Here is a 22,133-nt window from a genome sequence, read left to right on the forward strand (position 1 = left end):
CGTGGGCCAGATCTGGCTGTTCTATCCGGTTCTATTGCTCTCCCCTCCGCTACTTTACTTTGAATTTATATTAGTTCACACAAACACTCCATCCATGCTTTTGTTCCGGCCCTCCGGTCCAGTTTAAGAACCCATTGTGGCCCTCGAGTCAAAAAGTTTACCCACCCCTGGGCTAACCTATAACATCCCAGCTCCTTAGCACAGTACAGAAAAACCATCATGAACTAATCACTGCATACCTTTTCAGCTTTGTTTCCTACCACTCCCTACACCTCATATTTCATGGTTCAACAATACACTGCATTCTTTTTTCGGTGAGGATTTTTTTTTCATTGATTTCATAAAGTGGGATGCAGGGAGTGGGAGGGAGAGAAGGGGAGGGTAAGGAGAGAAACATTAATGTGAGAGAGACACATCAATTGGTTGCCTCCCACACACACCCTGACTGGGGACAGTTATCGAACCTGCAACCCAGGTATGTGCCCTTGAAAGGAATCGAACCCTCGACGCTTCCATGCTTGGGCTGATGCTCTAACCATTTAGGTCACCAGCCAGGGCAATACACTGTATTCTTATACCTTTATGCCTTTACACATGATATTCTGCCAATATGGAACAAGACCCCACTATTTGCTTGGTGACAGGATTCACTCTGGAAGACCCAGCTTAGGCACTCCCTCCTCTGTAAAGCTTTTTTCCCTCAGTCTCCATAAATACTTGTTTAGGTCTCTATTCTTCTATACTTTACACATCTCTTATATAAATCACATTTTATTATTGGCTTATATGTCCTTCTCCCCTCTTCTTGTAATACCCTATCCCCACGCCTTCCCAGCCACCCAAATAAAATAGCTAGCATTTACTCAACCTTTTAGATTAATTTCAGTCATTATATAAACTAGCCGATATAGAACTCCTACACTGGTTTAGATATACATAGATCATTATAGATAACTTTTTATTTTATAATATTTACTAGAGGCCCAGTGCACTCATACACCAGTGGGGTCCCTCAACCTGGCCTGCACCTTCTCGCAATCCGGGATCCCACAGGGGATGTTGGACTGTCCAGGCCAAGGGACCCCACTGTTACATAAATCAATGCACCAGGCCAGTTTCGGCCTGATCCCCACAGGCCAGGCCGAGGGACCCCACTGGTGCACGAATCCATGCACCGTGCCTCTAGTATGCATATAAGATATTTGGTTAATCTCTTCCCGCCATTTCCCCTTCCCCCCTGGCTTCTGAGATTCATCAGTCTGTTCCATGTTTCCATGCCTGTGTGTTCAGCATCTGCCCCCTGGTGGTCGAATGGTCAAACGGTCACTTAGGCTTTTATATACATAGCTGTTTGTATCTACAGCTAGCATGTAAATACCTTGAAAATGCACAATTCAGGAAAAAAAATGGCGGCAGAATAGACAGATGTATCCCAAGCCTTGTCCAGGAGCAGATAGAACAACTGAAGGTCGCACGGGGAGTGTCTGTTGGTGAGTTTAAGGGACAGCTATACTCCAGGAGAAGGTGGAGGACTGCTGGATGGGGCTCCCCTGACCAGGCAGCCCCCACTGCTGCTGGGTTCCCTCCCAGAGCCACTGGCTCGGACACGAAGACCGCGCCATCTTGAAGGGGAAAGTAGATGTTATCGGAAGCCTGAAAATCTACAACTACGGCACCCATCGAACAGCTGCGAACCCCAGAGCACCGGTCCCCAGTTGGCGCAAACATGCGGATTCAGAGGAGCACTACACTCCACCACGGAAAGGAGAGAGAGAACAACATAACCAGACAACTGGAGAAGAGAGACCATGGGGTGACAAAGAAACAGCCCGCATATGAAGGAAAAGCAGGCATCACGAGAAAAGGAAGTAAACGAAATGGAGGCAAGCAACCTGTCAGAGAAAGAATTCAGAGAAATGGTCATAAGGTGGCTGAAAAGAATGGAAGACAAATTCGACAATATGAGTAAGAACCAAGAGGAAATGAAGAACCAAGAAGAAATGAAAAATGACATCGCTGCTGTAAAGAACTCAATAGAAAGCATCAAGAGTAGACTAGAAGAAGCAGACGACCTCATCAGTGAGCTAGAAGACAAGGTAGGAAAAAATACCCAAGTAGAGCAGCTTCTAGAAAAAAAATTAAAAAGCAGGAGGAGAGCATAAGGGAACTTTGGGACAACATGAAACAAAACAACATCGGCATAATAGGGATTCCAGAAGGACAGGAAACTGAGCAAGGAATAGAAAACCTGTTTGAAGAAATGATGACAGAAAACTTACCTGATATAGGGAAGAAAAAAACCACACAAATCCAAGAAGCTCACAGAGTCTCAAGCAAAATGAACCACAAAAGACCGACGCCAAGGCACATTATAATTAAATTGGCAAACACCAACGACAAAGTAAGAATCTTAAAAGCAGCCAGAGAGAGACAGAAAGTTACCTACAAAGGAACCCCCATCAGACTAGCAACTGATTTCTCAACAGAAACTCATCAGGCTAGAAGGGAATGGAATGAAATATACAAAGTCATGCAAAAGGAAGGGTCTGAATCCAAGAATACTGTACCCAGCAAGGCTATCAATCAAAATTGAAGGTGAAATCAGGAGCTTCACAGACAAAAAAGGATTAAGGGAATTTATTACCACCAAACCAGCAATGCAAGAAATGCTAAAGGGTCTGCTATAAAAAAAAAAAAAAAAGAAATAGGAAGCAAAGAAGGAACACAGGGGTAAAGAATAAAAATGGCAACAAATAAGTACCTATCAATAATAACTTTAAATGTGAATGGATTAAATGTCCCAATCAAAAGACATAGGGTAACAGACTGGATAAGAAAACACGACCCATATATCTGCTGTCTACAAGAAACCCACCTCAGAAAAAAAGACACACACAGACTGAGGGTGAAGGGATGGAAAAAGGTTTTTCAGGCGGATGGAAATGAAAAAAAAGCTGGGGTAGCAATACTTATATCTGACAAATTAGATCTCAAAGTGAAGGACATAAAAAGAGATAAGGAAGGCCACTTCATAATACTAAAGGGAGCAATCGAACAAGAAGAAATCACTCTGGTAAACATATACGCACCCAATACAGGAGCACCCAAATACATAAAAAAACGCCTGGAGGATATCAAAGGAGAGATTGACAGCAATACAATCATAGTAAGAGACTTTAATACCCCACTATCACCATTGGACAAATCCTCTAAACAAAAATCAGCAAAGAAACATCAATCCTAAATGACTCTTTAGACCAGATGGAATTAATTAACATCTTCAGAACATTTCACCCCAAAGCCACAGAATATACATTCTTCTCAAGTGCAAATGGGTCATTCTCAAAGACAGACCATATGTTGGGTCATAGGCAAAGTCTCTTCAAATTCAAGAATATAGAAATCATATCAAGCATCTTCTCAGATCACAGTGGCCTAAAACTGCAAATCAACTACAATAAAAGCAATCCAAAAAAATCACACATGGAGACTAAACAGCATGCTATTAAACAATGACTGGGTTACCAGAGAGATCAAGGAAGAAATAAAAAAACATCATGGCAACAAATGACAATGAAAACACAACAATCCAAAATCTATGGGACACAGCGAAAGCAGTCTTGAGAGGAAGTACATAGCTCTACAAGCCTACTGCAAAAAACAAGAAACAATGGTAATAAATTACCTAACCCTACAACTCAAAGAGTTAGAAAGAGAGCAACAAGAAAAGCCCAGTGTAAGCAGAAGGAAGGAAATAATAAAGATCAGAGTGGAGATAAACGACACTGAGACCAAAAAAAAACAAAACAAAAGATCAACAAAACCAAGAGCTGGTTCTTTGAAAGGATAAACAAGATTGATGAACCTCTAGCCAGGCTCACCAAGAAGCAAAGAGAGAGGACCCAAACAAAATCAGAAATGAAAGAGGCAAAATAACAACAGACCCCACAGAAATACAAAGGATTGTTAAAAAATACTATGAACAGCCCTGACTGGTTTGGCTCAGTGGATAGTGCATCAGCTTGCGGACTGAAGGGTCCCAGGTTCGATTCCGGTCAAGGGCATGTACCTTGGTTGCGGGCACATCCCCAGTAGGAGGTGTGCAGGAGGCAGCTGATCGATGTTTCTCTCTCATCGATGTTTCTAACTCTCTATCCCTCTCCCTTCCTCTCTGTAAAAAAAAAAAAAAAAATACTATGACCAACTCTATTCCAACAAACTGGACAACCTGGAGGAAATGGACATATTCCTAGAAAAATATAACCTTCCAAAACTCAATCAGGAAGAATCTAAACATCTCAATAGGCCAATCACTATGGAAGAAATTGAAGCAGTCATCAGAAAGCTTCCAGCAAACAAAAGCCCGGGACCAGATGGCTTCACAGGGGAGTTTTACCAAACATTCAAGGAAGAACTAAAACCTATCCTCCTCAGACTATTCCAAAAAATTCAACAGGAAGGAACACTTCCAAACTCATTCTATGAAGCCAGCATCACCCTAATACCAAAACCAGATAGAGACAACACAATGAAAAAGAATTACAGGCCAATATCCCTCATGAACATAGATGCCAAAATCCTCAACAAAATTCTAGCAAATCGGATCCAGCACTACATCAGAAAGATCATACACCATGACCAAGTAGGATTTATCCCAGGAATGCAAGAATGGTACAATATCCGCAAATCAATAAACGTGATACATCACATAAACAAGTTGAGAGATAAAAATCACATAGTCATATCAATTGATGCAGAAAAAGCATTTGACAAAATCCAACACCCTTTCTTGATAAAAACTCTCAGCAAGGTGGGAATAGAAGGATCATACCTCAACATCATAAAAGCCATATATGACAAACCCATAGCCAACATCATACTCAGTGGGTAAAAACTAAAACCATTTCCCCTAAGAACAGGAACAAGACAGGGATGCCCACTCTCACCACTCCTGTTCGACATAGTACTGGAAGTATTAGCCATTGCAATTAGACAAGAAGAAGAAATAAAAGGCATCCAAATTGGAAAAGAAGAAGTAAAGCTGTCCTTATTTGCAGATGACATGATATTGTACATAAAAAAAACCAAAAGACTCCATCAAAAAACTAATAGACTTAATAAATGAATTCGGGAATGTAGCAGGATACAAAATTAACGCCAAGAAATCTATGGCATTTCTATACACCAATAGTGAACTTTTACAGAAAGAGAGACTAAAAAAGCAATCCTATTTACCATCATACCAAAAAAATTAAGATACCTAGGAATAAACTTAACTAAGAAGGTAAAAGACCTATACGCGGAAAACTACATGACACTGAAAAAAGAGATAGAGGAAGACGTAAACAGATGAAAGAACATACCATGTTCATGGATTGGGAGAATCAACATCATTAAAATATCTATACTACCAAAACAATCTATAGATTCAATGCAATCCCCATTAAAATATCAACGGCATATTTCACAGACCTAGAAAGAACTCTTCAAAAATTCATCTGGAATAAAAAAAAAGACCCCGAATAGCCACAGCAATCCTGAGAAAGAAGAACAAAGTAGGTGGGATCTCAATACCAGATTTCAAGCTATATTACAAAGCCACTGTTCTCAAAACTGCCTGGTACTGGCACAAGAACAGACATATAGATCAATGGAATAGAATAGAGAACCCAGAAATCGACCCAAACCACTATGCTCAATTAATATTTGACAAAGGAGGCATGAACATACAATGGAGTCAAGACAGTCTCTTCAATAAATGGTGATGGGAAAATTGGACAGATACATGCAAAAAAATGAAACTAGACCACCAACTTACACCATACACAAAAATAAACTCAAAATGGATCAAGGACTTAAACATACGACGAGAAACCATAAAAATACTAGAAGAATCCACAGCCAGAAAAATATCTGACATATGCCGAAGCAATTTCGTCACTGATACTGCAACTAGGGCAATGGAAACTAAAGAGAAAATAAACAAATGGGACTACATCAAAATACAAAGCTTTTGCACAGCAAAGGAGACCATCAATAAAACAACAAGAAAGCCCACTGCATGGGAGAACATAATTGCCAATGATATCAACGATAAGGGTTAATCTCCAACATTTACAGGGAACTCATGCAGCTTAACAAAAAGAAGATAACCCAATCAAAAATGGGCAACTGATCTAAATAGACACTTTTCGAAAGAAGACAGAAGGAAGGCCAAGAGACATATGAAAACCTGCTCAAAGTCACTAATCATCAGAGAGATGCAAATCAAAACAACAATGCGGTACCATCTCACACCTGTCAGAATGGCTATTATCAACAAATCAACAAATGACAAGTGCTGGCGAGGATGCGGAGAAAAAGGAACCCTTGTGCACTGCTGGTGGGAATGCAGACTGGTGCAGCCACTGTGGAGAACAGTATGGAATTTCCTCAAAAAAACTAAAAATGGAACTCCCATTTGACCCAGTGATCCCACTTCTAGGAATATATCCCAAGAAACTAGAAACACGAATCAGAAAGGATATATGCACCCCTATGTTCATAGCAGCACAATTCACCATAGCTAAGATTTGGAAACAGCCTAAGTGCCCATCAGCAGAATGAGTGGATTAAAAAACTGTAGTACATCTACACAATGGAATACTATGCTGCGGTAAAAAAGGAGTTCTTACTATTTGCAACAACATGGATGGAGATGGAGAACATTATGCTAAGTGAAATAAGCCAGGCAGAGAAAGATAAATATCACATGATCTCACTCATTTGTGGAATATAATGAACAACATAAACTGATGAACAAAAATAGATCCAGAGACAGAGAAATATCAATCAGAACGTCAAACCTCAGGGAAGGTAGGGGAGGGTAGGGGTAAGGGGGAGAGATCAACCAAAGGACTTATATGCATGCATATAAGCCTAATCAATGGACACAGACAACAGGGGGGTGGGGTCATGAATGGGAGGTGGGGGGTAATGGGGAATAAGGACACATATGTAATAGCTTAATAAAGAAATTTAAAAAAAAAAGAAAATGCACAATTCATCTCTGTAGTCCTAGTATCTAGTATAATGCCTACCATAAAACAGATGTCTACTAAATGTTTGCAAAATCAATCAAGGGTGAAAAGAGGTATCTGATTTATCTTTTCATCTTTAATTCTTATCACACTGATTAGATAGCATTGGTTGAAATAAATAAGTTTCTAACTGCTGGTACCTACAGATCCCTTATGGTGTTAGTAAAACAGTTCGATTTTATGTTTCTATTAAAGGTCTTTCCAATATTTGTAATGTGAAGCTTAATTTTAAATGTTTTATGATCAATACCAATTATTTCTATCAGCAATTAATGTTAATGAAAGCAAACACACAGTAAAAAGGATAATGATTTCATTTCAGACTCAGCATTTAACATTTTGTATGCATATCTAATACATTACTAGGTGTGAATTTCAAGCTCTAACGTTATTAAAAACAAATACTATCACCCAATAAAGTTAAATAGATTATAATACCGCTTCCATTTTTAGACTTCTTCTGTCCTGGTTTCTTCTTTGAGGCAGCTGTTTCAGAGGGGGGGGTAGGCTGTTTAGTAACTGGGACAGGTTCTACTTTTTTGCTTGGAATCTTTGATACATCACTTTCTTTGGTGACCTGCTCTTCTAGTACAGGCTTGTGTTTCTTTTCCTTCTTTTTTCTTTCTCTAACACTACTAGAAGTTTCAACCACATTCAGTGGAACAGGTACAAGTTGCTCATCTTCTACAGCCAAGGCATCAGATAATTTAAAGTCCCGGGGTAAACTCTCAGAATCGGATTCATGAAGGTTCCCATTCTGGATTTCTTTCTTTTTATTCTTTTTCTTTTCTGCCTTCTTTTTATCTGTTTTGGTAGGAATAAGCTTTTGTTCTCTCTTCTGTTTTGCAAGAACTTCATCATATAATGTTTCTTTCATGAAAAGCCAGAAGAAGAGGAAAATTACTGTAATAACTACTGAAGGAATAAGAACAATAAAATATGTTGACTCATAAAACTCCATCATGCTTTTGTTAATGTGATCTTATAAAGCCTAAAAGGAAAAAGAAAAAAAACCTTAGTTAGTCTTATAAAAATTAAACACACAAAACCTCTGCTCTTTCAAGTGGTATTTCAGATCTAACCTGATCTATAAATCTAATCAGGTTAGTTGTTTAAATTACATACTTGATTACCTTGCCAGGTACAGTTCAAATACACTGTGGAAGAAAAATGTGTGGTAATTAGAACAAGTGTAACACATCCTTCCATTTTTCAATCATGTGAAAAGATGCTAATAGAAGGAAAAAAACTTAAGACATCCATTTTTCCCGCAAATATCCACCGTTAATACTTTATTAGTACTTTTCTTTTATTGTACAATATTCACGAATACTACTACATGTGGAAATAAAGTGGCATTAACTACTATCAATACAATGGATATAACTAAAAGTACTACACTCTTAATGAAAAAAAACAATAGAGGTGGTTCATTACTCCTTTTAGAGAGTTGAGCCCATTCACAAACTGCTAGCACCTTTATTCCACCAAATAGTACCTATGTCATAAGGTTGAGAGAATTAAATATGATACTTTACATAAAGTATTTACAGAACCTTACAGCAAATAAGCACTCTAATGTTACCCATCACTTATGTAGCAACAACTAAGATCAGGGGTCCTCAAACTTTTTAAACGGGGGGCCAGTCACTGTCCCTCAGACCGTTGGAGGGCCGGACTATAGTTTAAAAAAAAAACTATGAACAAATTCCTATGCACACTGTGGGCCCGGGACGAGTCGGCTGCTAAGCAGGACAGGCAGCGGCACCCGGCGGGCCGGATAAATGTCCTTGGCGGGCCGCATGTGGCCCACGGGCCATAGTTTGAGGATGCCTGACTAAGATAATATAAGCAAGGCAAATGAACCTCAAGCCAGTTAAGATAGATAAGTTCACACATATGTTAAGTGGCAATAATTAGCAAAGCCAAATCCAAACCCAAGCTCTTCAGACACCTTGGCACCTATGCTCTTTTCACTACATCATACATTCTATAATTAAAGAACTGAGCAGTAAGAAACTTGCATAAAAATCTTAGTTTTAATAAGGTCTAAGACTTAAGTCTCCTAACTAATGACTTTCAACTTATACCAAATCAGACTGTTTCCTTGACAACTTAAATGACTTGTGTGCAAGAATCCTATCTAATAAAATAGTAGTATGCAGATTGACCATCACTCCAACACACAAGATGGCTGCCTCCACGTGGTCAAAGATCCTGCCCCCATGTGGACACAAGATGGCAGCCACAAGATGGCCAGCAGGGGAGGGCAGTTGGGAGGGATCAGGCCAGCAGGGGAGGGCAGTTATGGGCAATCAGGCCAGCAGGGGAAGGCAGTTGGGAGGGTCCAGGCCTGCAAGGGAGCGCAGTTGGGGGCAATCAAGCCTGTAGGGGAGGGTAGTTAGGGATGACCAGGCTGGCAGAGGAGGGAAGTTGGGGGTGACTGGGCCTGCAGGGAAGGGCAGTTGGGGGGGACCCAGGCCTGCAGGGGAGGGCAGTGAGGGGTGACCAGGCCCGCAGGGGAGGGCTGTTAAGGGCAATCAGGCTGGCAGGGGAGTGGTTAGGGGGTGATCAGGCTGGCAGGCAGAAGCAGTTAGGGGCAATCAGGAAGGCAGGCAGGCGAGCAGTTGGGAGCCAGCAGTCCTGGACTGTGCCTAAACAGTAGGATCGGGCCTAAACAGGCAGTCGGACATCCCTCAAGGGGTCCCAGATTGGAGAGGGTGCAGGCTGGGCTGAGGGACACCCCCCCGTGCATGAATTTCATGCACCGGGCCTCTAGCAAATAATAACTGCCCCACATTTTCCAGGGAGCATGTAGAACATCAAGACTCTTGAAAGACAATATATACGAAAATCATGTAAGTCCTGATAACTAATTACAGGTGTTACTCAGAGTGAAAATAAAGAAACGTAGATAAGTGACATTCTCCTCTAGTAATGACAAGCAGCTAGGATCTTATGGCTCCTATAAAGCCTACTCAATATGGAAGCCTCTTTAAAGAACCTCTCACTGAATTAAATAATATTTCTCCCCTAGGTAGAAATACATGGACTGGTATCTACAGAAAGCTAATGATTCTGGCTAGCAGTCTATTCTCCTTGTAATCATTTATTTATTTTTGTGTGTGTTTTTATTGATTTTAGAGAGAGAGGAAGGGAGAAGGAGCTATATAGAAACATCAATGAGGGAGAAACATCAATGAGGGAGAAACATCAATGAGGGAGAAACATCAATGGGCTGCCTCCTGCACACCCTGTACTGAGGAAAGAGCCCAGGCATGTGACCTGATCAATTGAACAGGCAACCTCTTGGTGCATGGGTTGACAATCAACCACTGAGCACACCAACCAGGCTGTAGTCATTTATTTTTATAAATCCATTAGATATGAGAATATAAAGACAAGAGCTGTTACTGCTATGTAAACTAAATTAAATCCTTTGAAAGGCCTTGATGAAGAAGTAGAAAAATCTAGAATGACTTGACTTTGAACTTGGAAAGTTTCTAGTGGCCACATTTTCATTCCCCTTTAAAGAAACCAATAGTAGCAATCATCGACAATGCTTTTAGGGTATCCTATCTCAGTGGTCGGCAAACTCATTAGTCAACAGAGCAGCAAACAGCAGCTTGCAAGCCACATGTGGCTCACGAGCCACAGTCTGCCAACCACTGTCCTATCCAATAAAGAATGAATATGCAAATTGACCGTCACGCCATCACAAATATGGCAGTGCCCACAGACAATAAGAATATGCTAATTGACTGACACACCCTCAAAGATGGTGGCACCCACAACCACAAGATGGCGGCACCCAGTCCCCTCAGCCCTGTCAGAGCGGCAGGCGTGCGGCACAGCCGGGTCCGCCCCCAGGTGGGTCGGGCCACTCCGTGCACCTGCCTCGAGAGTCCCCCAGTCCTCTCAGCCCCCAGCCGCCCAGGGCCGGCCTGAGGCACCAGCAAGCCTCAAATGGCAGCTGCACAGCCGCCCAGGGCCAGCCCAAGGTGCAGTCAAGACTCGGATGTCGGCTACCCAGCCACCCAGAGCCGGCCCGAGACACAGGCAAGCCTCAGATGGCAGCTGCCCAGGAAACGCCCAAGGCGCAGGCAAACCTCAGATGGCGGCTGCCCAGCAACCCAGGGCCAGCCCGAGGCACAGGCAAGCCTTGGGTGGCGGCTGCCCAGATGCCCAGGGCCGTCCAAGGCTCAGGTAACCAGGGCCAGCCAAGGCTTGCGCTGCCGGCCAAGGCTTGCGCAGCAGCAGAGGTGTGACGGGGGCATTGCCTTCCCCTGATCGCCAGGTCGCCTCCCACCCGAGGGTTCCCGAACTGTGAGAGGGGGCAGGCTGGGCTGAGGGACCCCTCCTCCAGTGCATGCATTTTCATGCACCGGGCCTCTAGTGATCTATAGAAAAAAGATCAGAAGACACCCCCCCGCCGCAATCCCCAATTCAAAGACAAAAATTGATCCAAAAAATAGGACAAATAAGTGTTTTAAGTTAAAATAAAATATATTAAGGCATACAGATACTTTCAGTTCCTGCTTTAACCAACCTAACCAATAGTCCTAATCACATAGGGCTGGGGAAAAGGTTTCCATCACACTCTAACATTATTCCATCCACCAAGGCATCCCCAAAAGCTCCAATACCACTTTTCTCCTGCTCTCTGACCAACTGAAGTTGAAAACTATATGAGCAAACTGAAAACTACATGTGTCCAAGAATGAGGTATCCATCACAGTAAGGAACTACAGGATAAGGATTTCATTCGTCATTAACAAATCTTTATTGAGCACATGCTATGTGCCAAGCACTGCCCTAAACACTCAATAAACAAAACAGACAAAAAGTCCTGCCCTCATAGAGGTTACATTATAGTATGTGTTCGGGGACAGAGAGAAGAAACAATAAACACAATCAAATAGAATTTACATAGTTTGTTGGAAGGTGGCAAGTGCTATGGAGAAAATAGAGCAAGATATAGATCAAGTAGGGGAATGCAGCTTTAAATAAAACTACAGTAAAGTAAGAGAGACCATTTGAAAAGCAAAGATTTGAAGGAGACATGAGAGTCAGCCATGCAAATATCTTAGGGGGAAAAAAATGGTCCAAGGAGGGGGAGCAGTCAGTGTAAAGGCCCTAAGACAGTTAGTTGGGCTGGAGTGAAACAAGCAGGGGGAAGAGTAGCAGCTAAATTAAGACAGGTAAGGGGTGATGGGGAAAATAGGAGTGCCCAACTTCTGGAAGGCCTTGTAGGCCATACAGACTTCATCCTTCACTCTGCATATGGAAAGGCCCTACAGGGTTTTGAAGAAAAGTGATATGATCTGGTTACTATATTGAAAAAGACTGTAGGGAGCTAGGGTAGGTAGAAGCAGGGAGACCAGTTGGAAGACTAACTGCAGAAATCTAGGCAAGAGATAAAAATGGCTTCGACCAGCTTAGTGAGCAGTGGAAGAGATAAGAAGTGATTTAATTCTGAATACATTTTCAAAATGAGACAGTCAGAATGCCAAGTGTGAAAGAGTTAAGTCAGGGATACTTCAACAGGTTTTTTGCCTGAATGTTGGATGGAACAGCATCAAATGAGATAAATCAGACTGCACCTGAGGCAGGTTTAAAAAGGAAAATGGAAGTTTAGTTTAAGTTGACTACAGTAAAACCTCAATATTAAAGGACTAATTCAGGCAAGGGTTGTCCATTAAAGCCAAAGTCCGTTAGGTTTTCCAAATGGATATGTTAAAAAATTGATAAATTAGTTAGTTTACCTGTTTTTACTTATGTGACACATTTGTGTAATTAAAATTAAGTATGTATGAAATTTTAATTTCACAGAAAAGTTTTCTATATTTATTACTTAATTTTAAATTCATACTCAATAGGTCTAGGACAGTGGTCAGCAAACTCCTTAGTCAACAGAGCCAAGTATCAACAGTACAACGATTGAAATTTCTTTTGAGAGCCAAATTTTTAAAACGTAAACTTCTTCTAACGCCACTTCTTCAAAATACACTCGTCCAGGCCGTGGTATTTTGTGGAAGAGCCACACACAAGGGGCCAAAGAGCCTCATGTGGCTCGCGAGCCGCAGTTTGCCAACCACAGGTCTAGGAAATGGGTGCATTCAGAGTCACCAGGAGTACATGGCTGTGGTGTGACTTAGCACAGAAGGAAACATCAGTTAAAACTGCTTCAGAAAGTCACACAGGAGACAACAGAACCAATTAGCATGCACTATGCAGTGTGATCACGTGCTAATCATTACCCATCAGTGTTTATAAGCAGTGATTCTTGGATTTAAATATGCAGACTATAGTTTTAGATATGTAATATTTATTTATGTTGGTGAAATTATTACACTGTTTTTTCCAACACATGGCCTATTCACTAAAATTTGTTTAAAATAACTGAACTAATAACAAAAAAACCCTGTTAATTTAATGAGCAAATCTTGGTTAAAAGCACTTAAAAATTAAAAGTGTGTTAATTTTTACATATCACATACAAACCAGAAATTTTGTGTGATAAATCCAAAGTTCTTTATATTGAGGTCCACAAAATCAAGGGTTTACTATACTTAACATCCAACGTGAAATGTGGAACAGGTTGTCTGGAGTGCAGGAGGGAGATCTGAACTGGAGATATAAATATGGCAGCCATCAGCATATAGGTATTTAAAGCTATGACATGGGATGAGATCACCAAGGAAGTATTAAAAAAAAAAAAGTGAAACAAGGACTAAACATTTCAACCTCAAGAAAAGAGGAATCATAAAGACAGTATGAGCAAAGCAATTAGTAAGAAGAGAAACCAAAAAAAGCAATGCCCTGAAAGGAGGGGAGTGTAAACAGTTTCACTTAGTGTACAAATCACTTTGCTGAGACCAGATTTAAGTTTAAGTGTTCTTGAGGAGAAACCAAGATGGCGGCATAGGTAAACACCTAAACTGCTGCCTCACACAACAATATCAAAACTACAACTAAAAGACAAAACAGACACCATCCAGAACCACAGGAAAGCTGGCTGAGTGGAAATTCTACAACTAGAAGAAAAGAGGAAAGCACATTGAGACTCAGAGGAGCTGCAAAAGGCTGAGGTACGGAGACTTGCACGTGGAGAGGACAGGCAGCTGTGTGCACGGGCTGCTGACAGCGCAGCTGGCTTTCTAAAGCGGGAGGGAGAAGGAAGCTCCCGACTGCACTGAACTCCAGTCCCAGGTGAGACGCTGGGAAACCAGACTCATTCGGGGGAAACTGGACTGTCAGAAAAAGAAAAAGCACACTTGAGACTCGGGAGCTGCGGAAGGCAGAGGTCTGGAGGCGCGCGCATGCACAGAGGACTGACTGCTGAATGCACGGGAGGCTGAGTGCACGGCTGGCTTTCTAAAGAGGGAGGGAGACTGAAGCTCCCGACTGTGCTTAACTCCAGTTCCGGGGAAGTTTCTGGGAACCCCGACTCATTCAGGGAAAAACTGGACTGTCTGGCAGCGGGCGAAACTCGAGGGCGGCTTTCTCTCAGAGGTGCTTGCAGCAATTACCAAGGGACACTGAGACCCAGGGGACTCTTAGGGCAGGGCTGACGGGAAGCCAAGGCTGTCTGCTCCGCCCTGAGACTCTGCCCCATCCAAGCTGAGCACAGAGGCTTTTGCAATCTTGCAAGTCTTGTCTCATAAGAGTGTCTCCAGCACAGAAGTTCTCCCAGCGTAGACACAGCTGATCCTCACAGCCAATTGGCCTGATGGTCAATTCCTCCCAGTGATACCAACAACAATCAAGACTTAACTACAACAAGGCTGAGCACACAGTCCACAAAGGGGTGCACCAAGAGTGTCCACCTCAGGTAACTGGGGAGGCTGAGCCACTGTGCCCTAGAGGACACCTACCACACAAAGCTACCCTACCAACTCAGGGAAGCAGCGAAAATGGGGAGACAAAGAAACAGATCACAAACGAAAGAAATGGAGGAAAACAAACGACTGGATATAGAGTTCAAAACCACGGTTATAAGGTTTTTCAAGAATTTCCTAGAAAAGGCCGATAAATTTAGCGAGACCCTCGAGGATATGAAAAAGGACCAACTAGAAATTATACACTGACTGAAATAAAAAAATATTATACAGAGACCTAAAAGCAGACTAGAAAACCACAAGAATCAAGTCAAAGAGTTGAAATACAAAGAAACAAAAAACACTCAGCCGGAAAAGCAAAAAGAAAAAAGAATCCAAAAACTTGAAGATAGTGTAAGGAGCCTCTGGGACAACCTCAAGCGTACCAACATCCGAATTATGGGGGTGCCAGAAGAAGAGAGAGTTCAAGATACTGAAAACCTATTGGAAGAAATAATGACTGAAAACTTCCCCCACCTGGTGAAAGAAATAGACTTACAAGTCCAGGAAGCGCACAGAACCCCAAACAAAAGGAATCCAAAGAGGACCACACCAAGACACATCATAATTAAAATGCCAAGAGCAAAAGACAAAGAGAGAATATTAAAAGCAGCAGGAGAAAAACAGTTAATTACCTAAAGGGAGCACCCATACGATTGTCAGCTGATTTCTCAAAAGAAATTATGCAGGCCAAATGGGAGTGGCAAGAAATATTCAAAGTGATGAATAGCAAGAACCTACAACCAAGATTACTCTACCCAGCAAAGCTATCATTCAGATAAAGAGCTTCACAGATAAGAAAAAGCTAAAGGAGTTCATCACCACCAAACCAGTATTATATGAAATGCTAAAAGGTATTCTTAAAGAAGAGGAAGAAGAAGAAAAAGGTAAAGATAAAAATTATGAACAACAGAGAGAAACCAAGATGGCGGCATAGGCAAGCACCTAAACTGCTGCCCCGCACAACAATTTCAAAACAACTAAAAGACAGAATGGACACCATCCAGAACCACAGGAAAGCTGGCTGAGTGGAAATTCTACAACTAGAAGGAAAGAGGAAAGCTCACGGAGAAGGAGAGGCAAAGAGCTGAGGTACGGAGACACGTGCACACAGAGAGGAAGGGCAGCGGAGTGCCTGGCTGGCTTTCTCTGGCGGGAGGGGGAAGGAAGCCCCCGACTGCACTGAACCCCAGTTCCGACTGCACTGAACCTCAGTTCCGGGCGAAACCCTGTGGACCCAGGCTCATACAGGGGGAGTTTGGACTATCAGGTAGAGAGAAAGGCACACAGAGACTCGGAGACTCAGGAGAGCCGCGGCGGCAGGGGTCTGGAGGCGCGAGTGTGCACAAAGATTGACTGCAGAGGTTGCCGCAGGCATTCCTAGCAGAAGGGAGTCGGAAGCTCCTGACTGCACTGAACCTCAGTTCCAACTGCACTGAACCGCAGTTCCGGGTGAGCCCCTGGGGACCCACGGTCTTACGGGGGAAATCTGGACTGTAAGGCGGAAACTCGGGAACTGCGGAAGGCAGAGGTCTGGAGACTCATGCGCAAGGGCAGGGCTGACGGGAAGCCAAGACTGTCTGTTCCGCCCTGAGACTCCACCCCTTCCAAGCTGAGCACAGAGGCCTTTGCAATCTGGCAAGGCTAATCCTATAAGGCTGTCTCCAGCACCGAAAATCTCCCAGTGTAGACACAGCTGATCCTCACAGCCAACTGGCCTGCTGGTCAATTCCTCCCAGTGATACCAACAACAATCAAGACTTAACTACAACAAGGCTGTACACACAGTCCACAAAGGGGTGCACCAAGAGTGTCCACCTCAGATTAACTGAGGAGGCCGACCCACTGGGCCATATAGGAAACCTAGCACACAAAGCTACCCTACCAACTCAGGGAAGCAGTGAAAAATGGGGAGACGAAGAAACAGATCACAAACAAAAGAAATGGAGGAAAACAAACGACTGGATATAGAATTCAAAACCACGGTTATAAGGCTTTTCAAGAATATCCTAGAAAAGGCCAATAAATATAACGAGACCCTCGAAGATATGAAAAAGGACCAACTAGAAATTAAACATACACTGACTGAAATAAAAAATATTATACAGAGACCCAACAACAGACTAGAGAAACACAAAAATCAAGTCAAAGAATTTAAATACAAAGAAGCAAAAAACACTCAACTGAAAAAGCAAAAAGAAAAAAAAATCCAAAAAGTTGAAGATAGTGTAAGAAGACTCTGGGACAACTTCAAGCGTACCAACATCAGAATTATGGGGGTGCCAGAAGAAGAGAGAGAGCAAGATACTGAAAACCTATTTGAAGAAATAATGACAGAAAACTTCCCCCACCTGGTGAAAGAAATAGACTTACAAGTCCAGGAAGCGCCCAGAACCCCAAACAAAAGGAATCCAAAGAGGACCACACCAAGACACATCATAATTAAAATGCCAAGAGCAAGCCGAAACCGGTTTGGCTCAGTGGATAGAACGTCGGCCTGCGGACTGAAGGGTCCCAGGTTCGATTCCGGTCAAGGGCGTGTACCTTGGTTGCGGGCACATCCCCAGTGGGAGGTGTGCAGGAGGCAGCTGATCGATGTTTCTCTCTCGTCGATGTTTCTGGCTCTCTATCCCTCTCCCTTCCTCTCTGTAAAAATCAATAAAATATATTTTTAAAAAAAAATGCCAAGAGCAAAAGACTAAGAGAGAATATTAAAAGCAGCAAGAGAAAAACAGTTAATTACCTACAAGGGAGCACTCATACGATTGTCAGCTGATTTCTCAACAGAAACTATGCAGGCCAGACGGGAGTGGCAAGAAATATTCAAAGTGATGAATAGCAAGAACCTACAACCAAGACTACTCTACCCAGCAAAGCTATCATTCAGAATGGAAGGTCAGATAAAGAGCTTCACAGATAAGAAAAAGCTAAAGGAGTTCATCACCACCAAACCAGTATTATATGAAATGCTGAAAGGTATTCTTTAAGAAGAGGAAGAAGAAAAAAGTAAAGATAAAAATTATGAACAACTAATACATATCTATAAACAAGTGAACCAAAAAACCAAGTGAATTAAAAATCTGAGGAACAGAATAAACTGGTGAATATAATAGAATCAGGGGCATAGAAAGGGAGTGGATTGATAATTCTCAGGGGGAAAGGGGTATGGGGGGTGCAGGCAGAGACTGGACAAAAATCGTACACCTATGGATGAGGACAGTGTGGGGGGAGATAAGGGCAAAGGGTGGGGTGGGAACCGGGTGGAGGGGAGCTATGGGGGGAAAAAAGAGGAACAATTGTAATAATCTGAACAATAAAAGATTTATTACATTAAACAAAATTATGAACAACAAATACATGTCTATCAACAAGTGAATCTAAAAATCAAGTGAATAAAAAATCTAATGAACAGAATAAACTGGTGAATATAATAGAATCAGGGGCATAGAAAGGGAGTGGACTGACAATTCTCAGGGGAAAGGGGTGTGGGAGGTGCGGGAAGAGACTGGACAAAAAGCGTACACCTATGGATGAGGACAGTGAGGGGGAGGTAAGGGCAGAGCGAGGGGTGGGAACCGGGTGGAGGGGAGCTATGGGGGGAAAAAAGAGGAACAATTGTAATAATCTGAACAATAAAGATTAAATTAAAAAAAAAGTTTAAGTGTTCTTAATCAGCCCATAGTAGTTAAGGTGATATGTAACATACTAATTTTATCTTTAAAAAAAGAGTTGAACCCAGCTGGTTTGGTTCAATGGATAGAGCATCAGCCTGGGGACTGAGGGGTCCCAGGTTCGTTTCTGGCCAAGGGCACATCCCGGGTTGCGGGCTCCATCTCCAGTAGGGGGAGTGCAGGAGGCAGCCAATCAATGATTCTCCCTCATCACTGATGTTTCTCTCTCTCTCTCCCCCTCTCCCTTCCTCTCTAAAATCAATAAAATATATTTTTTTAAAAATAAAAATAAAAAAGAGTTGAACATTTCTTACACATCTCCTAAGAACAACACTATATTTCCCATTGGAGTTTCTACTAAGTATTCTTAGTGCTAAAAGTATATTTTGCCTCTTATCTTTTTTTTTTTTAATATATTTTATTGATTTTTTTACAGAGAGGAAGGAAGAAGGATAGATAGTCAGAAACATCGATGAGAGAGAAACATCTATCAGCTGCCTCTTGCACACCTCCTACTGGGGATGTGCCCGCAACCAAGTTACATGCCCTTGACCGGAATCGAACCCGGGACCTTTCAGTCTGCAGGCTGACGCTCTATCCACTGAGCCAAACCGGTTTTGGCATTGCCTCTTATCTTTTTAACATCAAACCAATTAGTCTGGCCAGTGTGGCTCAGTGGTTGAGTGTCAACACATGAACCAGGAGGTCCCCGGTTCAATTTCAGTAAGGATACACGTGCAGGAGGAAGCCAATCCATGTTTCTCTCTCATTGATGTTTCAAGTCTATCTCTCTAGCCCTCGCCTTTCCTCTCTCTCCCTAAAATCAATACATATATTTAAAAATACATCTTCAACATGTTTCAAATAAAATTTAAATTAAGAACTTAGTGATAGTAACAATTCTAAAACACGGGTCCTTTAGAAGTTAAGCCTCAAAAAAATCCCTAAGTCCTTTAGAAAAGCCACAGACTGTTATTTACCATCTAATTATTAAAATGTCCTCCCTACTAAAATCAGATTAACACTTATAAACTAAAAGGAGGTTTGGGGTGAAAGACCCGAGAAAACGTACCAAGCAGAACAGACTGATATTAAAGGAGGATATAGAAAAAATTAAATTAGAACCAAAATCATGTATTAATGGCTCTTCATAATGTTGACCCTGAGTCATCAGGGTTAATAATACTGAATAGCCTTTATAATTTCAAAGTGCTTAATACATTTAAGAAAGTTTTTCACTAAGCTTTGTTATATTTGAAGTTTCAGAGTGAGTCTCAGAAAGTTAAAGAAATTAGAACACCTCATTTCCTAAGCTCACGTAATAGAGTACTGTTATAATTGTTGATGCTGCAAAATTAGAAGAGACATTTCTAAGTTAATGTTGGGGGAGGGGAGTAATGAATTGTTCTTAGAACCTACAAACAATAAACTCCGCTATTTCTTGCTAAATCCTTGAACAAAAGGGGGTGGGGAGAGCCTCTTTTTGTCAGAGAACACAATATGAAAATCTATAGCAAAGCATGTAGACCAGAAATACAGATTTAATGAGCAAATCTTGGTTAAAAGCACTTGGTTAATACTCCAGGGTTATTCTTGGGAGGATCATTCCAGTTTCATCAGCAACTGCTTTAGCCAAACCGAAGACAGGGTTGCCAAGTGCCCGCTAGGTGAGGTAGGGAGGACAAGTGCTATCTAATTAGCAAGAACTCACACTCCAAGTCAATTCCTACACAACTCAGTGTTTAGTTCATCCCAATGTGTTTATCTTTAGCAGGCTATGAGTATCTACATTTTTCAAAGCATCTTAAACACACCCACAACTTTGAACAGTTAACTTCAACTGTAGCTTTTAAAGCAGTGCTTATTCAAATACCTGCTAAGGAATCCTTTTCGAGTATAGGCCCAACTACGAGTTTAGACTTTCCTCCCAGAAGGGATGGCTAAGATCAAACAGCCCAGTCTTGAACCGAATCTGGGTGCCGCTGGACGAGGTTAGGAGGCCGCTCCCGCGTCAGGGGCCGCCGGGCGCCGGTGCCCACAGGCTCCTCCACGACCGCAGCGCCGGGCTGCACAGCCCACACCAGGTATCTGATTACCGAGAGACTTTTCTAGGCTGCCAGTTGGGTTTTCCGCCCAGATCCCCAACGCCAAAAATCTCATTGTTGGAAACTGAAGGGGGAGGGGGAAGCAGTAAGGAAGACACACCCCTCCGGGAGAGGAAGGGATAACTTCCCTGGTCTCGAGGGCGATCCATAGATTTTTCCAAAGTCTCCTCTCACGGAGCTTTCCCATCCCCAACCGCCCCCCCACCATAACCAGGGACGCGCACAGGGCGGTGGGAAGGGGCCATGGGAGGGGCGAGGGCCGGTCGCTCAGTGTCCGGGGAGGCGAGGCTGAAATTCCAGCATGGCGCACGCGTGGCCCATCCGGCCCAGGGACGCGCCGGAGACGCGCTCCCTCCGTCCACCGGCCCGGAGGCGGTAATCCGCCTTCCCTCCCGGGGGCCCGCAGGCCCGGCTAAAAATAGGCGCCTCCGTCACCCTAGGGCCCTCTCCGCCGACCTCGCCTTCGAGAGACGTCCTCCGGGGAGACCTCGGCCGCGCTCGGAGGCGCCGCGGCAGAGCCGGGGTCGGGCCGTGAGCGGCCCGTGAGGCCGAGCCGCCCGGGGAGACCGCCGCCGCGAAGGCCCGGCCCGAGCTGGAGTCCGGCGGTGGGACCCGGAGCCCGAGGCCTACCCAGCGGACGGCTGGCCGTGTTCGGGCCCCGCGGCCGCGCCCCCCAACCGGTGCGGCCCTCCCGCCCGGGGCCCCGCGGCCGGCGCCGCCTCCACCCCGCGGTCCCCGCAGCCGGCGCCCCGATCCGACGCCGCCTGCTCGCCCTTACTCTGCGCGCCGGGGTAAGGAAACCGGGAAGACGCGGCGGCGCCGGCACGACAGCCCGACCGCCAGCTCCGAGGTGCCGCCACCGCAGTTGCTCAGGTGCCGTCGCGCCGCCCGACACGGGGCGGGGCGGCCCCGGCACGTCCGGGCGTCTGGGCTGGCGGTGCCCGGAGACCGGCCCCTTAAAGGGACAGGCGCCCGCCGCCTCGGCCCCCGCGCGCTCTAAAAAGCCCCCGCGTGGAGCTGCTCGGGATTCCGGGGCTGTCCCCCCGAGATAACGTTCCGCAGCAGGTGGGGGTGGGAGCTCCGGGCTGGAGGCTCGGTGGCACTTCCTTCATTCCTTAGCCCTGCCTCTCTCTCTCTCTCCTCTCCCTCCCTACCTCCTTACCCCTCCCCCGCTTCTCTTTCTCTCTTTCTCTGTCTCTCTCTCCTTCCCCCAAAGCTGGTTTCATCTTACGGGAACCTCCACACTAGGTGACTTTTTATTTTTTGTAACCTTAAGCAAATGGTACTCGATTTCACCCTGCCCATCCCAGATTCCTCTCCAGAAATCAAAACGAAACCTTTCGTTCCTCCGTCTTTCTCTTTGAATTAGCCTTCAGGCAACCCTAGCTTCAAACGGAG

At 43.7% G+C, this 22,133-nt stretch overlaps 1 protein-coding gene across 13 annotated transcripts in view; it reads right to left on the reverse strand.

The window, feature by feature from the left end:
- Nucleotides 1–21,867, reverse strand: part of KTN1 (kinectin 1) — a 123,734-nt gene extending 101,867 nt beyond the window's left edge. For all 13 annotated transcript variants that reach the window (XM_080640548.1, XM_080640545.1, XM_080640544.1 and 10 more), the window contains exons 1-2: nucleotides 21,514–21,867; nucleotides 7,518–8,070 (exon numbers count right to left, since the gene is read on the reverse strand). In XM_080640548.1, coding sequence (XP_080496674.1) covers nucleotides 7,518–8,043 — 526 coding nt within the window. In that variant the 5' untranslated portion in view covers nucleotides 8,044–8,070; nucleotides 21,514–21,867. The remainder of the gene's footprint in view (nucleotides 1–7,517; nucleotides 8,071–21,513) is intronic.
- Nucleotides 21,868–22,133: the final 266 nt, after the last annotated feature.

Source organism: Plecotus auritus (genome assembly GCF_963455305.1).
Source record: "Plecotus auritus genome assembly, chromosome: 1".
In the NCBI taxonomy this organism is placed as follows: domain Eukaryota; kingdom Metazoa; phylum Chordata; class Mammalia; order Chiroptera; family Vespertilionidae; genus Plecotus; species Plecotus auritus.